Below are 17,998 nucleotides of genomic sequence, written 5' to 3' on the forward strand. Positions count from 1 at the left end.
GACAATCTCATCGATATCTCCGACACTGAGGAGTAGCTTGTCTTATTAGCTCACTATAAGGACCCATATTCATTTTGCTAGCTACTGCCTTTCCTTAACAAATTCTAGTGAATTGTGCTATCTACTTTTACCATGTAATCTTCTGCTATAGTGTATATGTTCTATATGTCGTGCAATTTGGTGTTCAATTAACTGCTTGGTTCAATTATGCAAATGTGATGTTCAATTCTTCAGGGTGCAATATTTCCAAGTTGTTAAGCATGCTTGGTTTGGTTAACTGTCTGATCTTCTACTAGGAGTATATTATATTGTTCAATTGGTGTTTATTAACTGCTTGGTTCATTTGTTGTGGCTTGGTTCACTTGTTGTGGTGTTTAGTTAACTTCTTGGTTCAATTCTGCAATGCGATGTTCAATTGTTGTGGCTGCATTCTGTTATTGTATACCATGTGAGGAATAAATCAAATTTGGCTGTACTAAATACATGAGAAACAAATACAATTGCTATATTTCCAAGTTGTGAAGCATGCTTGGTTTGGTTACCTGTCTGATCTTCTATTAGGAGTATGTTATATTGTGCAAAGTGCTACTCAGTTAAGGTTTGGTTCATTTATTGTGGTGTTTAGTTAACTGCTTGGTTCAATTCTACAATGTGATGTTCAATTGTTGTGGCTGCATTCTGTTATTCTATACCATGTTAGGAATAAATCGAATTTGGCTTCACTTAATACATGAGGAACATATACAAGTGCTATATTTCCTAGTTCTTCATCATGCTTGGTTTGGATAAATGGGTTTTCCATGTGGCTTGAATTAATCTGATGAATCTGCAATGTGCTTATTTTTCATCAACATATTTTACTGATAGCATGCGAACCCTTACTTAACCTGATGACTAACTACCTTATATGTGTTGCAGGGAAACAATGGGAAGCACTGAGGTTTACAAGATGGTACTAACTATTATACCTTGCCTTTTTTTATTCCTTTGCCCCGTTTCTAATATAAAGAAGATATTTATGCACATCCTTGTTTTCAGTGTTCACTGATGATTACCTCTCAAACCACCTCTGTGGTCAAGAGGCGAGGAAAGTTTTCATACAACAACCACGGTTTAATATTGAAGTGTTCCTGAAGAGGTCGAAGGATGGACGGTCAATCATCCACGGGCACTGGCCTAAAGTTGCAAAGACCTTCAACATGAATGAAGGCTCAATAATCACCTTTCTCTTCAGCAGTTTTTCAGATGAGATGCATCTCTCTATGTACCATCTATGATTCTAATTTTGGAAGGTTCTAGATGTTGCATGTGAAACTTGCTGCTGGTGCAGTTGTGTAATGGGGTAGCTGAGTGCTGAAGCTATATCATGTTGTACTCCAATGTATTTCAATTATGAAATTCTGCTTCCTTAACATGGAAATGGAATATATTATGTGCTTAATATGAATGTCAATTAGATTAGTAAATGGATTATTAATAATAGGGCAATTAGCCCGCTAATTGGCCAATTAGCTTGCTAATTGGGTTTTTCTATTGCAAACGGTTAATGAGAAAACACCATGGGCGATAACCTCGGGCAACGCACACAATTTCTAGGAACAAACCGTGTTGGATCAATGAACAATCACACATGACATTCTCTTCAAAACTGTTTGTGTTACACCACCTTGCGCAAACGTTTTCCTTGTAGTGACTGTGTGGGATGTATATTGATAAGCACATTTCATATACATCTTTTGTCACTCAAATATGTGGTTTATTGAGATATATTCATTCACTTCTTGCTATGAACTGTTGCATGTTTGAACTTAAAGGAATCATTTACTAGTCATTGTGTCTCTTTTGCAGAAAAGTGCGCAAAGGGACTATAAGCTTCAAGATCGGGACTAGTGGCTAAGAGAACGAAGAAGAGGAAGAAGAATGGACTTGTGCGATAAGAAACAAAGTAACCAGGGGCTAACTAGAGAAGAGAGGGATGTTCTTGCAAAGAAAGAAGGAAGCAGGAGGGCCATTGTGCAAATGGGCAGATTGGATCGAGGGGTCAAAATCCCTAGTCCATCTCCAATTCCCCTCGGGCCTGGCTACATCTCCTTCTCCCCCAGCCTCCTTCTCCACCTCCGGCCGCCGCCACGGCCAGGCCGGCGTGGTAGGTGCGCCATCCATCTTCACCATCCGCTTCACAACACCACCTCCTACCACTACATCCATCATCAGCACCTCGAACCATCCAGCCACTGCCGCCATCAGCACCAAGCACCTCTCTCCTCCTTGCTGCCCCGATCTTGCTCCTCTTCTCTCTCAACGTCCCCTGCTGCTGCTCCTTCTTCCATGCAACCTGCTGCTGCTCCTTCTTCCTATGCGCCCCTGCTACTCTTCTTGCACCCAAGCTACTGCTCTTCCTTCTCCAACCTCCTGCTGCTGCTTCCTCTTCCTCAACCCAGCTGCTGCTTCTTTCTTGCTTCGCCCCTGCTTCTTCTTCCCCTCGACCTCCTGCTGCTACTACTCCCTCTCTCCATCGCCTTGTTGCTGCTCTGAATCTCCCTCACCCGCTGCTGCTCTTCCTTCTCCAAACTGCTGCTCCACTTCTCTCAACCTGCTACTGCTGCTCTCTTCTTGCCCACGCCTCTTGTTGTTGTCTTCTTCTCTGAACCCAAACTGCTGCTGCTTCTCTTCTCTCTTTACTTCTTGCAAAATTCTGTAAACTGCTAGGTGAACTTGTGTATTGTTCTGAACACTAAATTTCTGTAAAATTATGATATGTAATACTTTGATTAGTACTCTGCCAGTGTATGTGTATGTTTAGCCTTGTGCATTTGTTTCTTGCCATCTATTGTGATCTGTCCCGTACTAGTAACTTTGCTCCAGTTTATTTGATGTTCAGTTTTCAGTCCCTGTTTTAGCTCTAGTACCCGTGACATAGATGTTCGTGATATATATATATATATATACACACACACACACACTAGCACATATGCCTGTGCGTTGCAACGGGAAAAATTAATGTTTTGTGCAAGTATAATGTCCCACAGCACCGGATTCACTATGAAAAAATGCTTCAACGCTCCTTCTACAAAATGAACATAAAAAATACGATGCAATTTAGCCGTGTTCATATTTTCTTTGTTGGGCATAATCTCCCACTGATTCCATCTAAGTATAATCCTTCCTTTAGTTACCGTGATGTCCTCAACCGTTTTAGTCGGGAATCAAATCCTTCCTTCTCTAATTTAATATCCCCAACACATTGAAGCATACATAGCCTTCTTTACTATCCTACCTTTTTACCTCAAGTCCTTCCTTTAATTAGCCTCATCTATTTGAAAATTCTATTTATTAAGACCACAATCTTTCTTTTAATTAGTCCACCAGTTTACCCAAAGTCCTTTTTTTAATTAGCCACATCCGTTTAAATATTTTATTTAAGTCCACAATCCTTTCTTTAATTAGCTCATTTGCTTAAACACGAGGACTGTCACTCATATATTTAGAGCGAGTTGGGATTTAGTAAATGTGAATGACGCATAGGTTGTTGCATCGAAGATCCAGACAGGAGGTCCTGTTTAAATTCCCATAATGTTAATTTTGACCTAATTATTTTTCATGGACTCTACGAAGCCCATAAAAGGCCCATCGAAAATGAAAAGGACTGAACCAAACCAAGAATATCTATTCCCTTTAATAGTTGGACTGAACCAAACCAAGAATACGTATTCCCTTTAATAGTAGGTATATATATATATATATATCATGTTGTTTCGTATTTCTGTCATGTAATCTTGTTGGAAATACATATATGTGTGCTTGATGTGAAACAATTATATTCTGTCATATATTTGTTTGTCGGCGATTTTCCATAACAGTCTTAGATACTGTAGGCTTATTTTCCCACAATCATTCCCATAATTTGTGTTACCTAGATTTAGCTGAGCATAGTCGTCGTCGCCTAGTCCCTGTGGGGAACACGACACTCTCAGTTCGGGCGAAATATTCCACTATACTTACAATTGATCATTTTGGCGCCGTTGCCAGGGACTAGCGTCGAGTGATTGTGTTAGGCTATAGACTAGGTTTCTTGTTTTCTTTTTGTGACATTTATATGTGATATATATATCTAACCCCTAACCACTGTTCTAGTTATTTTCTCTTCTTTTTCTTGTTTGTTTTGCAGGTTAGAACTATCTTCTCGATTATGGCATATTACTCAGAACACCAAGGATATGTGAGCAACACTACAAACAGCACGGAAAGTATTCAAGAACTGATAAGTAAGATTTCCCATCGATTAGATGATTTAGCTCGGCAGCGAGAAGTAGTTTTTGAGGATAGGCATAGCTCTTATGATCCTTATTCTAGAGGCCATCCTTATGTTGCTCCTACATGCCATATTTGTGGATTTCAGGGCCATTCACCCGCTGAATGTCAGCGTGGTTACTCTCACCCTCCCGATTGTTATGGCATGAGCTTCGCCCCACAGCCTAGTACCAAAACAATTACTCATATGGGTGGCCTGAAAACCAGAATATGTCATATAGGAGCAACAACCCTGAGATCTCACCGTTTGCTTCTAGTAATCATATGCAGGGATTTAGGTATGAAGACGAGAGCAACAACTATGCACCACAACAATTTTATTCACCTCCTACTCATATACCTCGGCACCAAGAGATGTTTCCAATGGAGTTAAATGGTCCTCCATTTGGTCAACCAACAATTCCAGCACCTGTCGTGCAATCTCATGTGCAAGTGCACACACAAGATGACTTTGATGATATAGACAACCTCACATTGCTTAGTCTCGAGTTCACTTGGAGTGCTGAAGATGATCCAATTAGGCCGGTGATACTAGAGGAAATGAAGAAGATCAAGAGTGGAAAAGAGCTAGTGGAAGAAGTAAGGAAAATTGAGAAGAATATCAATGTCGGGTGCACTATCTCATCCCTCCTTGATCTGAGTGTTTCTGGGATATCCCTTGAGGTGTGTGAGGTTCCAACACCGTCACATCCAGCTGAGCAAGATAGCAAGAGCACAGAGGAAGAGATACCTCGGATTGAAGATGAACTAGAATACAAGGAACAAGATGACCAAGAGCTCGAATACCCAAGTGAACAAGTTCAAGATCCAATGTCTATCTCTCCCGAAGAAGTAAAAGAAGCTGATGTAGATGAAGATGAAGAACCTGAGATTCATCTGCCTATTGTCATACAAGAGCGTGATGTCTCAGGTTCATTCAATCCTCTTAATGACATGTCCCATTATGTTTTGTTTGATTCTACCTTGCTTTACATGATGCTATATATCACTTAAGGTAGATTTGAAGAAGTGTTTGCTTGGATATGATGGTACATATACTGTTGGTGGCATTGCTCATATTAATGATGATCACACTTATTTTCCTCATGCCAAACCTATGCTTAATGATAAATATCATCTTAATGCTAGTATTGAGCTTGTTGATTCCTATCATACTCGACATGTTCTATATTCATATGTTTATATAACTGGATTCTTGATTGACGACTTAGAGGGCATCGACCCTATCACTCGTAGTTATTGTTTGTGTGAGTCCTATTTCAGGTTTTTGCTTGTGCACGTATCAATATATGTTGACCAGGTTCGAGGTGACATCCCTTGGGATCCCGGTGGAGTCAGAGCATGGCGATGAGGGGAAGCAATGGGGCACACATATGGAAGAGAGGAGCTGGAGCGTGCACGAGGAAGAAAAAGGAGAGGAGTCGCAATGCAAGAGGATGTGAGATGATCGAGTGAGTGACATGATCAAAACCCGGTGAGCTGTTTCATGTCCCCAATATGAATATATCATCCATTGATACATGTTGAAATCAATTGCTATTTGGGTTGCTTGAGCCATTTCTTAAACGTTGTCCCATTGAATTTTACCTTTGACATATGGTGCTTGATGTGAATTTGTAAACTGATTTGTGAATGCCTTGTAAACTAGTGATCTACATTCTGCATGCTTTGCTGTAATTAGTGAAGGTTATTAGTTTTGAGTGCTCAAATCCCTAGTACACTAGAAAACTTCATCATTTTCTGCATTTACTTTGATACACCTAGATCATCAAGTGTCAGATGCTGAATTTGTGCTAAGTGTGTTCCCATTGAGAGCAATCACCTAACCACTATGGATTAGCATGCTATGTTTCCTAGATCGGTAGTATGTGAACCAGACATGGATGAGTGATGATTCTTGTTTTTGTTCATTTGAAAAGTAAAAAAAGTATATCTTATAATGAATGAATAAGTCTGACTACCTACAGTAGCATGTCATGTTCCTTGGAACGGTGGCATGTGAAATCGGGTTAGCTCGGGCAGTAATTACTAATAAAATTGTAATTGTCGAACCAGGTGTATACCATGTTCTCTGCATCGGTGGTATGTTCCTTTGGGGAGACAAACAAAAAAACTAACTAATAATTGGTCGAGCCAGGTGTATACCATGTTCTCGGGATCGGTGGTATGTTCCTTTGGTGAGATCGACAAAATATTATCATTACTTTCTTCAAATACAATAAGTGATTTCAACTACGGTGTTTTGTTCCTGGTAATAAGTGATCTGATCACAAGTTTAAGTTCTTTTTGTTTTTGGGATCATGCTCTCTTTAGGAACCTTTTGGCACAATCAGCATTTGAACTTGCTAATCTTCTTTTATCATTGTAGAAGTTTAAAATGGTCAGGTCTGCTAGTATCCTACTGCTTTGTAGCACTCTAGCCATTAATTTTCACTAACTAAGTCTGAAGCATGCACTATTTAGAGACCTACTTCACTTGACATTCTGTAGTCAGTTCACTATTCACTATCTTGGTCTTGTCATATTCCTTTGCTTGAGGACAAGCAAAGATTTAAGTGTGGGGGAACTTGATAAGAACATTTCATATACATCTTTTGTCACTCAAATATGCGGTTTATTGAGATATATTCATTCACTTCTTGCTATGAACTATTGCATGTTTGAACGAAAATCATTTAAAGGAATCATTTACTAGTCATTGTGTCTCTTTTGCAGAAAAGTGCGCAAAGGCACTATAAACTTCAAGATTGGGACTAGTGGCTAAGAGAACGAAGAAGAGGAGGAAGAATGGACTTGTGCAAGAAGAAACAAAGTAACCAGGGGCTAACTAGAGAAGAGAGGGATGTTCTTGCAAAGAAAGAAGGAAGCAGGAGGGCCATTGTGCAAATGGGCAGATTGGATCGAGGGGTCAAAATCCCTAGTTCATCTCCAATTCCCCTCGGACCTGGCTACATCTCCTTCTCCACCAGCCTCCTTCTCCACCTCCGGCCGCCGCCACGGCCAGGCCAGCGTGGTAGGGGCGCCATCCATCTTCACCATCCGCTTCACAACACCACCTCCTACCACCACATCCGCCATCAGCGCCTCGAACCATCCAGCCACTGCCGCCATCAGCACCAAGCGCCTCTCTCCTCTTTGCTGCCCCGATCTTGCTCCTCTTATCTCTCAACGTCCCCTGCTGCTGCTCCTTCTTCCATGCAACCTGCTGCTGCTCCTTCTTCCTATGCGCCCCTGCTACTCTTCTTGCACCCAAGCTACTGCTCTTCCTTCTCCAACCTCCTGCTGCTGCTTCCTCTTCCTCAACCCAGCTACTGCTTCTTTCTTATTTCGCCCCTGCTTCTTCTTCCCCTCGACCTCCTGCTGCTACTACTCCCTCTCTCCATCGCCTTGCTGCTGCTCTGAATCTCCCTCACCCGCTGCTGCTCTTCCTTCTCCAAACTGCTGCTGCTCTTCCTTCTCCAAACTGCTGCTCCACTTCTCTCAACCTACTACTGCTGCTCTCTTCTTGCCCACGCCTCTTGCTGTTGTCTTCTTCTCTGAACCCAAACTACTGCTGCTTCTCTTCTCTCTTTACTTCTTGCAAAATTCTGTAAACTGCTAGGTGAACTTGTGTATTGTTCTGAACACTAAATTTCTGTAAAATTATGATATGTAATACTTTGATTAGTACTCTGCCAGTGTATGTGTATGTTTAGCCTTGTGCATTTTTTTCTTGCCATCTGTTGTGATCTGTCCCGTACTAGTAACTTTGCTCCAGTTTATTTGATGTTCAGTTTTCAGTCCCTGTTTTAGCTCTAGTACCCATGACATAGATGTTCATGATATATATATATATATATATATATATATATATATATATATATATATATATATATATATTTCATGTTGTTTCGTATTTCTGTCATGTAATCTTGTTGGAAATACATATATGTGTGTGCTTGATGTGAAACAATTATATTCTGTCATATATTTGTTTGTCGGCGATTTTCCATAACAGTCTTAGATAGTGTAGGCTTATTTTCCTGCAATCATTCCCATAATTTGTGTTACCTAGATATAGCTGAGCATAGTCGTCGTTGCCTAGTCCCTGTGGGGAACACGACACTCGCAGTTCGGGCGAAATATCCCACTGTACTTACAGTCGATCATATATACGAACATAAACGTTTATTGGTGACTGACTGTGTGGGATGTACTTACGACCGGAAATGATTTCGTTTGTATAATTGTATTTTTAGCACTACTGTATGTATTTCTATATTTGAGTGCTCGCCGGTCGTACACGACCTCATTTTGCCGAGCATGTGTGCCAGGAGGGCATATCCCCAACGGTTTCTGGGTCGTGTGGGAAGGAACGCCCCCCCCCCCCTATCGCCCACACTCACTTGGCGACGGTTCTGAATGCCGTCGCGGAAAGGGGTTAAGAACTGTTTGTTTAGGACCGACGCGTACCAGTGTAATGTTAATAATTATGTTCATGTTGATGCTCAACCTAGTAATAATAATGATGTAGAGAGTGAACCTGCTATTGATCTTGATAACCCACAATCAAAGAATCAACGTTATGATAAGAAAGACTTTGTTGCTAGGAAACATGGTAGAGAAAGAGAACCATGGGTTCAGAAACCCATGCCCTTTCTGTTGGGGAACGCGGTAATTTCAAAAAAAATCCTACGCACACGCAAGATCTATCATGGTGATGCATAGCAACGAGAGGGGAAGAGTGTTGTCCATGTAACCTCATAGACCGTAAGCGGAAGCGTAATGACAACGCAGTTGATGTAGTCGTACGTCTTCACGATCCGACCAATCCTAGTACCAAAAGTACGACACCTCTGCGATCTGCACACGTTCGGCTCGGTGACGTCCCACGAACTTTCGATCTAGCTGAGTGTCAAGGGAGAGCTTCATCAGCATGACGGCGTGATGACGGTCATGATGAAGCTACCGGCGCAGGGCTTCGCCTAAGCACTACGACGATATGAACGAGGTGGATTATGGTGGAGGGGGGCACCGAACAAGGCTAAGGGATCAATGATCAACTTGTGTGTCCTAGGGTTCCCCCCTGTCCCCGTATATAAAGGAGCAAGGGGGAGGTCGGCCGGTCCCTTGTGGCGTGCTTGGAGAGGAGTAGTCCTCCTCCTAGTAGGAGTAGGACTCCCCTTTCCTAGTCCTACTAGGAGGGGGAAAGGAAGGAGGAGAAGGGAGAAGGAAAGGGGGGCGCCGCCCCCCTTCCCTAGTCCAATTCAGACTAGAGGAGGAGGGGGTGCGCGGCCTGCCCTGGCCGGCCCTCTCTCTCTCCACTAAGGCCCATGTGGCCCATTAGTTCCCCGGGGGGGGGGGGGGTCCGGTAACCCTCCGACACTTCGGTTTTCTCCGAAATCACCTGGAGCACTTCCGGTGTCCGAATATAGCCGTCCAATATATTGATCTTTATGTCTCGACCATTTCGAGACTCCTCGTCATGTTCGTGATCATATCCGGGACTCCGAACTACCTTCGGTACATCAAAACACATAAACTCATAATATCGATCGTCACCGAACGTTAAGCGTGCGGACCCTACGGGTTCGAGAACTATGTAGACATGACCGAGACTCATCTTCGGTCAATAACCAATAGTGGAAACTGGATGTTCATATTGGCTCCCACATATTCTACCAAGATCTTTATCGGTCAAACCGCATAACGATATACGTTGTTCCCTTTGTCATCGGTATGTTACTTGCCCGAGATTCGATCATCGGTATCTCAATACCTAGTTCAATCTCGTTACTGGCAAGTCTCTTTACTCGTTCCATAATGCATCATCCCGTAACTAACTCATTAGTCACAATGCTTGAAAGGCTTATAGTGATGTGCATTACCGAGAGGGCCTAGAGATACCTCTCCAATACTCGGAGTGACAAATTCTAATCTCGATCTATGCCAACTCAACAAACACCATCGGAGACACCTGTAGACGTTTGATAGCACACTAAGTGTTCCTCGGGTATTCGGGAGTTGCATGATCTCATAGTCATAGGAACATGTATAACTTATGGAGAAAGCAATAGCAACAAACTAAACAATCATCGTGCTAAGCTAACGGATGGGTTAACTCAATCACATCATTCTCTAATGATGTGATCTCGTTAATCAAATGACAACTCATGTCTATGGTTAGGAAACGTAACCATCATTGATTCAACGAGCTACTCAAGTAGAGGCATACTAGTGACATTCTGTTTCTCTATGTATTCACACATGTACTAAGTTTCTGGTTAATACAATTCTAGCATGAATAATAAACATTTATCATGATACAAGGAAATATAAATAACAACTTTATTATTGCCTCTAGGGCATATTTCCTTCAGTCTCCCACTTGCACTGGAGTCAATAATATAGATTACATTGTAATGATTCTAACACCCATGGAGTCTTGGTGCTGATGATGTTTTGCTCGTGGGAGAGGTTTAGTCAACGGGTCTGCAACATTCAGATCCGTATGTATCTTGCAAATCTCTGTGTCTCCCTCCTTGACTTGATCGCGGATGGAATTGATGCGTCTCTTGACGTGCTTGGTTCTCTTGTGAAATCTGGATTCCTTTGCCAAGGCAAATGCACCAGTGTTGTCACAAAGGATTTTCATTAGACCCGATGCACTAGGTATGACACCTAGATCGGATATGAACTCCTTCATCCAGACTCCTTCATTTGCTGCTTCCGAAGCAGCTATGTACTCCGCTTCACATGTAGATCCCGCCACGACGCTCTGCTTGGAACTGCACCAACTGACAGCTCCGCCATTTAATAAAAACACGTATCCGGTTTGTGACTTAAAGTCATCCGGATCAGTGTCAAATCTTGCATCGATGTAACCATTTACGACGAGCTCTTTGGCACCTCCATATACGAGAAACATATCCTTAGTCCTTTTCAGGTATTTCAGGATGTTCTTGACCGCTTTCTAGTGATCCACTCCTGGATTACTTTGGTACCTCCCTGCTAAACTAATAGCAAGGCACACATCAGGTCTGGTACACACCATTTCATACATGATAGAAACACACCATTGCATACATGACAGAACCTATGGCTGAAGCATAGGGAATGACTTCCATTTTCTCTCTATCTTCTGCAGTGATCGGGCATTGAGTCTAACTCAACTTCACACCTTGTAACACACGCAAGAACCCTTTCTTTGCTTAATCCATTTTTAACTTCTTCAAAACTTTATCAAGGTATGTGCTTTGTGAAAGTCCAATTAAGCGTCTTGATCTATCTCTATCGATCTTGATGCCCAATATATAAGCAGCTTCACCGAGATATTTCACTGAAAAATTCTTATTCAAGTATCCTTTTATGCTATTCAGAAATTCAGTATCATTTCCGATCAACAATATGTCATCTACATATAATATCAGAAATACTACAGAGCTCCCACTCACTTTCTTGTAAATACAGGCTTCTCCAAAAGTCTGTATAAAACCATATGCTTTGATCACACTATCAAAGCGTATAATCCAACTCCGAGAGGCTTGCACTAGTCCATAAATGGATCGCTGGAGCTTGCACACTTTGTTAGCACCTTTTGGATCGACAAAACCTTCTGGTTGCATCATATACAACTCTTCTTTAAGATATCCATTAAGGAATGCAATTTTGACATCCATTGCCAAATTTCATAATCATAAAATGCGACAACTGCTAACATGATTCGGACGGACTTAAGCATCGCTACGGGTGAGAAGGTCTCATTGTAGTCAACTCCTTGAACTTGTCGAAAACCTTTTGCAACAAGTCGATCTTTGTAGACAGTAACATTACCGTCAGCGTCAGTCTTCTTCTTGAATATCCATTTATTCTCTATGGCCTACCGATCAACGGGCAAGTCAACCAAAGTCCACACTTTGTTCTCATACATGGACCCCATCTCAGATTTCATGGCCTCAAGCCATTTTGCGGAATCTGGGCTCACCATCGCTTCTTCATAGTTCGTAGGTTCATCATGGTCAGGTAACATGACCTCCAGAACAACATTACCGTACCACTCTAGTGCGGATCTTACTCTGGTTGACCTACGAGGTTCGGTAGTAACTTGATCAAAAGTTTCATGATCATCATCATTAGCTTCCTCACTTACAGGTGTAGGAATCACTGGAACTGATTTCAGTGATGAACTAATTTCCAATAAGGGAGCAGGTACAATTACCTCATCAAGTTCTACTTTCCTCCCACTCACTTCTTTCGAGAGAAACTCCTTCTGTAGAAAGGATCCATTCTTAGCACCGAATGTCTTGCCTTTGGATCTGTGATAGAAGGTATACCCAATAGTTTCCTTTGGGTATTCTAAGAAGACACATTTCTCCAATTTGGGTTCGAGCTTATCATGTTGAAGCTTTTTCACATAAGCATCGCAGCCCCAAAATTTAAGAAACAACAACTTTGGTTTCTTGCCAAACCACAGTTTATAAGGCGTCGTCTCAACGGATATTGATGGTGCCCTATTTAACGTGAATGCAGCCGTCTCTAAAGCATAACCCCAAAACGATAGCGGTAAATCAGTAAGAGACATCATAGATCGCACCATATCTAGTAAAGTATGATTACGACGTTCGGACACACCATTACGCTGTGGTGTTCCGGGTGGCGTGAGTTGTGAAACTATTCCGCATTGTTTCAGATGTAGGCCAAACTCGTAACTCAAATATTCTCCTCCACGATCAGATCGTAAAAACTTTATTTTCTTGTTACGATGATTTTCCACTTCACTCTGAAATTCTTTGAACTTTTCAAATGTTTTAGACTTATGTTTCATTAAGTAGATATACCCATATCTGCTCAAATCATCTGTGAAGGTGAGAAAATAACGATATCCACCATGGGCCTCAATGTTCATTGGACCACATACATCAGTATGTATGATTTCCAATAACTCTGTTGCTCGATCCATTGTTCCGGAGAACGGAGTTTTAGTCATCTTGCCCATGAGGCTTGGTTCGCAAGTACCAAGTGATTCATAATCAAGTGATTCCAGAAGTCCATCAGAATAGAGTTTCTTCATGCGCTTTACACCAATATGACCCAAACGGCAGTACCACAAATATAAGTTGCACTATCATTATCAACTCTGCATCTTTTGGCTTCAATACTATGAACATGTGTATCACTACTATCAAGATTTAGTGAAAGTAGACCACTCATCAAGGGTGCATGACCATAAAAGATATTACTCATATAAATAGAACAACCATTATTCTTTGATTTAAATGAATAACCGTCTCGCATCAAACAAGATCCAGATATAATGTTCATGCTCAACGCTGGCACCAAATAACAATTATTTAGGTCTAAAACTAATCCCGAAGGTAGATGTAGAGGTAGTGTGCCGACGGCGCTCACATCGACTTTGGAACCATTTCCCACGTGCATCATCACCTCGTCCTTAGCCAATCTTCGCTTAATCCGTAGCCCCTGTTTCGAGTTGCAAATATTAGCAATAGAACCAGTATCAAATACCCAGGCGCTACTGCGAGCATTAGTAAGGTACACATCAATAACATGTATATCAAATATACCTTTCACTTTGCCATCCTTCTCCGCCAAATACTTGGGGCAGTTCTGCTTCCAGTGACCAGTCCCTTTGCAGTAGAAGCACTCAGTCTCAGGTTTAGGTCGAGACTTGGGTTTCTTTACTTGAGCAGCAACTGTCTTGATGTTCTTCTTGAAGTTCCCCTTCTTCCCTTTACCCTTTTTCTTGAAACTGGTGGTCTTGTTGACCATCAACACTTGATGGTCCTTCTTGATTTCGACCTCCGCAGCTCTTAGCATTGCGAAGAGCTCAGGAATCGCCTTATCCATCCCTTGCATATTATAGTTCATCACGAAGCTCTTGTATCTTGGTGGCAGTGATTGAAGAACTATGTCAATGACACTATCATCAGGAAGATTAACTCCCAGCCGAGTCAAGTGGTTGTGGTACCCAGACATTCTGAGTATATGTTCACTGACAGAACTATTCTCCTCCATTTTGTAGTTGTAGAACTTATTGGAGACTTCATATCTCTCAATCTCGGCATTTTCTTGAAATATTAACTTCAACTCCTGGAACATCTCATATGCTCCATGACGTTCAAAACGTCGTTGAAATACAGGTTCTAAGCCGTAAAGCATGGCACACTGAACTATCGAGTAGTCATCAGCTTTGCTCTGCCAGGTGTTCACAACATCTGGCGTTGCTCCTGCAGCGGGTTTGTCACCTAGCGGTGCTTCCAGGACGTAATTCTTCTGTGCAGCAATGAGGATAATCCTCAAGTTACGGACCCAGTCCGTGTAGTTGCTACCATCATCTTTCAACTTAGCTTTCTCTAGGAACGCATTAAAATTCAATGGAACAACAGCACGGGCCATCTATCTACAACAACATGGACATGCAAAATACTATCAGGTACTAAGTTCATGATAAATTAAAGTTCAATTAATCAAATTACTTAAGAACTCCCACTTAAATAGACATCTCTCTAATCATCTAAGTGATCACGTGATCCATATCAACAAAACCATGTCCGATCATCACGTGAGATGGAGTAGTTTTCAATGGTAAACATCACTATGTTGATCATATCTACTATATGATTCACGCTCGACCTTTCGGTCTCAGTGTTCCGAGGCCATATCTGCATATGCTAGGCTCGTCAAGTTTAACCCAAGTATTCTGCGTGTGCAAAACTGGCTTGCACCCGTTGTATGTGAACGTAGAGCTTATCACACCCGATCATCACGTGGTGTCTCGGCACGACGAACTGTAGCAACGGTGCATACTCAGGGAGAACATTTATACCTTGAAATTTAGTGAGAGATCATCTAAGCAACCCTTTAGTAAATCCAAGCAAACTTTTAATAAATCCAAGCAACCCTTTCGTAAATCCAAGCAAACTTTTCGTAAATTCAAGCAACCTTTTCGTAAATCTAAACAACCTTTTCATAGGCGTCCTCGGATTGGCCCGGGAGATTGAATTGATTATAGAAACATGAGTGAGGGATCTCAGCCACATGGATAGTTCAATGTGCTCATCAGCGCCTGACCCGAAGATGTGGATCATCCAAGGCACATTAGCAAAGCGTACTCCTCCTGTTTGAATCAGAGCTTGAAACCAAGCAAATTCTCCTCAGGAGGATAGATGGGGCGATTCAGGTGAGATCCCATGTAGATCTAACTTCCTATTCACTCGTGGGATTCGGGCGGTCCATGGGGGCCACCACGGCTCCTCTCTTCTCGAGAATCCATACATCCCTTATCAGTGTATGGAGAGCTATCTCTCGAGCACACATGCAATCAATATAAGTGATATAATATGGCCATCATCATCTTGTGCCTTTGATCTCCATCTCCAAAGCACCGTCATGATCACCATCGTCACCGACTTGACACCTTGATCTCCATCGAAGCATCATTGTTGTCTCGCCAACTATTGCTTCTACGACTATCGCTACCGCTTAGTGATAAAGTAAAGAAATTACATGGTGATTGCATTTCATACAATAAAGCGACAACCATATGGCTCCTACCAATTACCGATAACTGTGTTACCAAACATGATCATCTCATACAATAAAATTTAGCATCATGTCTTGACCATATCACATCACAACATGCCCCGCAAAAACAAGTTAGACGTCCTCTACTTTGTTGTTGCAAGTTTTACGTGGCTGCTACGGGCCGAGCAAGAACCGTTCTTACCTACGCATCAAAAACCACAACGCGGTATAGTGATTGCTTTTTGATCTTCAGAAAGAACCATGTTCATTGAATCCGATTCAACTAAAGTTGGAGAAACTGACACCCACCAGCCACCTGTGTGCGAAGCACATCGGTAGAACCAGTCTCGCGTAAGCGTACGCGTAATGTCGGTCTGGGTCGCTTCATCCGACAACACCACCGAATCAAGAATCAACTAGTGATGGCAAGCAATATGTATGTACCCACACCCACAACTCCTTTGTGTTCTACTCGTGCATATAACATCTACGCATAGACCTGGCTCGGATACCACTATTGGGGAACGCGGTAATTTCAAAAAAAATCCTACGCACACGCAAGATCTATCATGGTGATGCATAGCAACGAGAGGGGAAGAGTGTTGTCCACGTACCCTCGTAGACCGTAAGCGGAAGCATTATGACAACGCAGTTGATGTAGTCGTACGTCTTCATGATCCGACCGATCCTAGTACCGAAAGTACAGCACCTCCGCGATCTGCACACGTTCGGCTCGGTGACGTCCCACGAACTCTCGATCCAGCTGAGTGTCGAGGGAGAGCTTTGTCAGCACGATAGCGTGATGACGGTGATGATGAAGCTACCAGCGCAGGGCTTTGCCTAAGCACTACGACGATATGACCGAGGTGGATTATGGTGGAGGGGGGCACCGCACACGGCTAAGGGATCAATGATCAACTTGTGTGTCCTAGGGTGCCCCCTGCCCCCGTATATAAAGGAGCAAGGGGGAGGCCGGCCGGTCCCTTGTGGCGCGCCTGGAGAGGATGAGTCCTCCTCCTAGTAGGAGTAGAACTCCCCTTTCCTAGTCCTACTAGGAGGGGGAAAGGAAGGAGGAGAAGGGAGAAGGAAAGGGGCGCCCCCCCTTCCCTAGTCCAATTCGTACTAGAGGGGGAGGGGGCGCGCGGCCTGCCCTGGCCGGCCCTCTCTCTCCACTAAGGCCCATGTGGCCCATTAGTTCCCCGGGGGGTTCCGGTGACCCTTTAGCACTCCGGTTTTCTCCGAAATCACCCAGAATACTTCCGGTGTCCGAATATAGCTGTCCAATATATTGATCTTTATGTCTCGACCATTTCGAGACTCCTCGTCATGTCCGTGATCATATCCGAGACTCCGAACTACCTTGGGTACATCAAAACACATAAACTCATAATATCGATTGTCACCGAACGTTAAGCGTGCGGACCCTACGGGTTCGAGAACTATGTAGACATGACCGAGACTCATCTCCGTCAATAACCAATAGCGGAACCTGTGTCACAGCCCTAGAGTACCTGAGTGAAATAGTTGCATCTGCACTCATGCATCATGTCTAAAATTTCTGAAAGTTGAATTGAGGTTTGTTGAAACCCTCAGAAACCAGTTCAAAAATAATCAACATTTAATTCTCATCAAATGAGTCCAAGGAAATGTTCCTGTTATCCTGTGAAAATATTGGTAAGAGGTAAAATTCAAACCAATATTTTTGGAGTCACATAAATATTTATTTTGGGCATTTGAATTAAATCATAATGTATTTGAATTGGCTTTATTTCTGTTATAAAATAAATACATGCCCAATAATTTTGGAAATTATTGTGGGGATCTAGAATAATATCTCTAGTCCATACAATAATTTACAGAAGCAAATAAATTTCTTTAGTACTCCTACTAAATCAAAACAAACAGAACAAAAATAGAAAACAGTAACAATTATATATAAAAAAAGAGGCAGAGGAATTACCTGGGCCGGCCTACCTGGTCCAGCACTGTAGCTGGCAGCCCAGCCTAGCAGCGCAGCCCTTGTCGTCTTCTCCATCGCGCAAGGAGGACGACCGCGTGGCCAGCGCACGCGAGCACGCGCCTAGGCCACCTCCTGCCTCCCTGCTTCCTCCCACGGCTCCCTGGAGACGCCACGCACCCCCAGGCCCCTCTCACTCCCTCTCGT

General features: G+C 42.6%; 1 protein-coding gene across 1 annotated transcript; it reads left to right on the forward strand.

Annotated features, from left to right (window-relative positions):
• The first annotated feature begins 1,917 nt into the window (after nucleotides 1–1,917).
• Nucleotides 1,918–8,102, forward strand: LOC125524281 (uncharacterized). Its single transcript, XM_087538121.1, has 2 exons — nucleotides 1,918–5,221; nucleotides 5,575–8,102. The coding sequence occupies exons 1-2, from the start codon at nucleotides 4,522–4,524 to the stop codon at nucleotides 5,751–5,753; spliced, it is 879 nt and encodes a 292-aa protein (XP_087394247.1). The 5' UTR covers nucleotides 1,918–4,521; the 3' UTR covers nucleotides 5,754–8,102.
• The last annotated feature ends 9,896 nt before the right edge of the window (nucleotides 8,103–17,998 follow it).

Source organism: Triticum urartu, chromosome 7A (assembly GCF_056163025.1).
Source record: "Triticum urartu cultivar PI428250 chromosome 7A, HENAU_Tu73, whole genome shotgun sequence".
In the NCBI taxonomy this organism is placed as follows: domain Eukaryota; kingdom Viridiplantae; phylum Streptophyta; class Magnoliopsida; order Poales; family Poaceae; genus Triticum; species Triticum urartu.